Source organism: Phytophthora parasitica (assembly GCF_000247585.1).
Source record: "Phytophthora parasitica INRA-310 unplaced genomic scaffold supercont2.102, whole genome shotgun sequence".
Classification (NCBI taxonomy): Eukaryota; Oomycota; class Peronosporomycetes; order Peronosporales; family Peronosporaceae; genus Phytophthora; species Phytophthora nicotianae.
The window spans coordinates 3,759-6,076 of NW_008649088.1; the positions used below are offsets into that span (position 1 = coordinate 3,759).

Consider the following 2,318-nt stretch of genomic DNA (forward strand, 5'->3'; position numbering starts at 1 on the left):
CGATGAGGGTGCACCGCACTACATCGCCATGATGGACCAGGCGGTGTACGGCCACCAACAGACGCTGTTCATTCCGATCACGCACAAGTCGGTGGAGGTGAGGATGCTGTTTGGAGATGCTCATGTCCGTGCCGACACGTATACGCAGCGCTCCTGGTGCATCCAAAGACGCAGGTGTCTCCGTACTATTCGTATTCAACGCCGAGCTGAAGCCCCTCCGGAATAAACTGTTCCTGATGAAGCAGAAGGATGCTGACGAGTACGCTGACAATGTGGTTGGTGGTTCGGAGGATGATGACGTCGTTGGGTTGGAGAACTAGTTGCTGCGAGCTGAGATCGGGATTCTAATGCTACTGAAGCTTTGCTAGTCGCGCTGGTCGTGTTGTTCGAGAGGCGTTAGCGGTCGTGCTGGACGTGCGGCTTTGTTGGCAAACGCGTTGGCGGGCGAGCAGGTCGTGCTGGATGTGCTGTTTCTGAGGTTGAAGACCGCGTTGTCCGCCGTGTTTTCCGAGCCGTTCAGTCTATGATGTCGGTTACTCTGTCCGAGATTGTCACTGCGAGGTAAAATTCATGCTGGTCAAGACTACGGAAACGGTGGTTGACTGCTGTTTGAGACCATGCTGATGAATACTATAGAAATTTGGTTGGCTATGCTGCTCTCTGAACCTGGTAAGGAATTGTTTTATTGAGTTCATTCTTTCAAAACCATATGCGGTGTACTCTACCAGCAATCAGTTCTGGATACAGATACAACTCAGTTGTCGACAACTTGTCGTACCTCTCTATGGCGCCAGTATACCGTTCAAACTGCCAAGAACTATCCAAAAAGCTCTGCCAACGTAACCTTCTGGTCCCTGAATCCTGTCAGCTTTTTTTCCTGAGGGAATGCTGGATCATTGTGTCTGGGGAATTCATGCAAGGCCGGCAGTGCAATGACCTCAAACTCACCAGAGTCATCTTCGACATGTTGGTTCAATGTGCTGTGTGCTTCCTCATACCCTCTATCAAGTTCTTCGTCTTCGAAGACCTCATCGAGATACTCACTCCATAACGCCATCGTTTTCTCTCCGTCTGCTCCATTACCTGGATCGTCATCGTCACCGTCGGCTTCAGAATCAGCATTTCTCTCTAGAGCTGGTGGTGGAGGAGGGGTAAATATTCCAACAAGTGTATCACGTACGATTTCGCGCTCATCCGGACACAGAAGCAGCTTTTTCTTCGAATGCATATTCTCGTGCTTCACTGCTCGCTGGCGGACGTGCTGGGCTACAGTCTGAATATCGAGCGCTTTGTCGGATGCCAAGCGATTCCTTTTCGCAGCATGATCCCATGCTCGCTAAACAAGCGCTCGCACGTTACGGTGTTCACCACAATCGATAATACTCTCATTGCCAGCATGGGAAGCTTACTTTTTGGATTCTTCTTGGCTATGTATTCCCAGTATTCCCAAGGACAGTTATCAAACTCACTGGGCCGGGTTCTTGTAAAACGGTTCTCCATCTATGAAAACATATCACGCTTGATAGTTCCCATTTCTTCAGTGTGAAACAGCCTCCAAAAGTAGTAGACCGCCACCTTCGGCAACGACCCAGCAGTGTTCGGTAAACTCCTGGCATCTTCTGCGTATACTGGATGTAGGGCGTATCCTAGTAGGAATAGGGGTTGTTCGCATTGCATCCAGCGATGCTCCACACACAAGCTCATCACGACGCAAAAACATCTTGGTTGACTCCCGAAAATGTTATGATACGACAAAAGGACATCATCAACCGTACTGTCATCTCGTAGCAGTCTGTAAGAGGCATACGAAAGCGGAGAAATGACCACTTCTGCTCTTTTCAGGTCGCTCCAAAAGAAACTACATTAAGTTGAGCCAGAAAATCATTGTCTCTGCAAAACTGATGGTGCAGCATCTGCAAAGATGACTGAACTCGTAATAGGGAAGCAAAGCACCCTTGCATGGAAATCCACCGAATTTAACACAGTGATCGCAGTCCAAACGTCCTTCCATAGAATTTCTCCCTAAGATTTTTCGCACGCAATAGCCACTTAGCTGAAGATGTATTCAAGCAGTTAAAGCCGCAGCTGCTTGACACGCCACATCACGAAATGATGTTTTGATGACGGCTTTGACGAGGTTATTGATGGCATGCGCAAAGCAAAATAAGAAGCAAATGTTCGGCCATCGAAGCGATAATACTCGACGTGCACGACCACACTGGCAAGCATCATCGGTGGCCATCGCACTACATCCCACCCATCTTCTTGAGCTTTCTTCAGAACTGACTCAAGTTGTTCAAGAATGGCAAGACCGTCAT

The 2,318-nt window shown here is 48.7% G+C and overlaps 2 protein-coding genes across 2 annotated transcripts; one reads left to right on the forward strand and one right to left on the reverse strand.

The window, feature by feature from the left end:
* Window positions 1-28: 28 nt before the first annotated feature.
* On the forward strand, window positions 29-527 carry PPTG_19014 (hypothetical protein; the record flags this gene model as incomplete). The annotated part of the gene is made up of 3 exons (XM_008917423.1): window positions 29-87; window positions 149-302; window positions 369-527. The coding sequence occupies 3 exons, from the start codon at window positions 29-31 to the stop codon at window positions 525-527; spliced, it is 372 nt and encodes a 123-aa protein (XP_008915671.1).
* Window positions 528-665: 138 nt separating this feature from the next.
* Window positions 666-1,943, reverse strand: PPTG_24509 (hypothetical protein). Its single transcript, XM_008917455.1, has one exon. The coding sequence runs from the start codon at window positions 1,226-1,228 to the stop codon at window positions 818-820; it is 411 nt and encodes a 136-aa protein (XP_008915703.1). The 5' UTR covers window positions 1,229-1,943; the 3' UTR covers window positions 666-817.
* Between the last annotated feature and the right edge of the window lie 375 nt (window positions 1,944-2,318).

Coding starts and splice junctions, on each gene's coding strand:
- PPTG_24509 (XM_008917455.1), bottom strand. CDS start 1,228: ATGCATTCGAAGAAAAAGCTGCTTCTGTGTCCGGATGAGCGCGAAATC.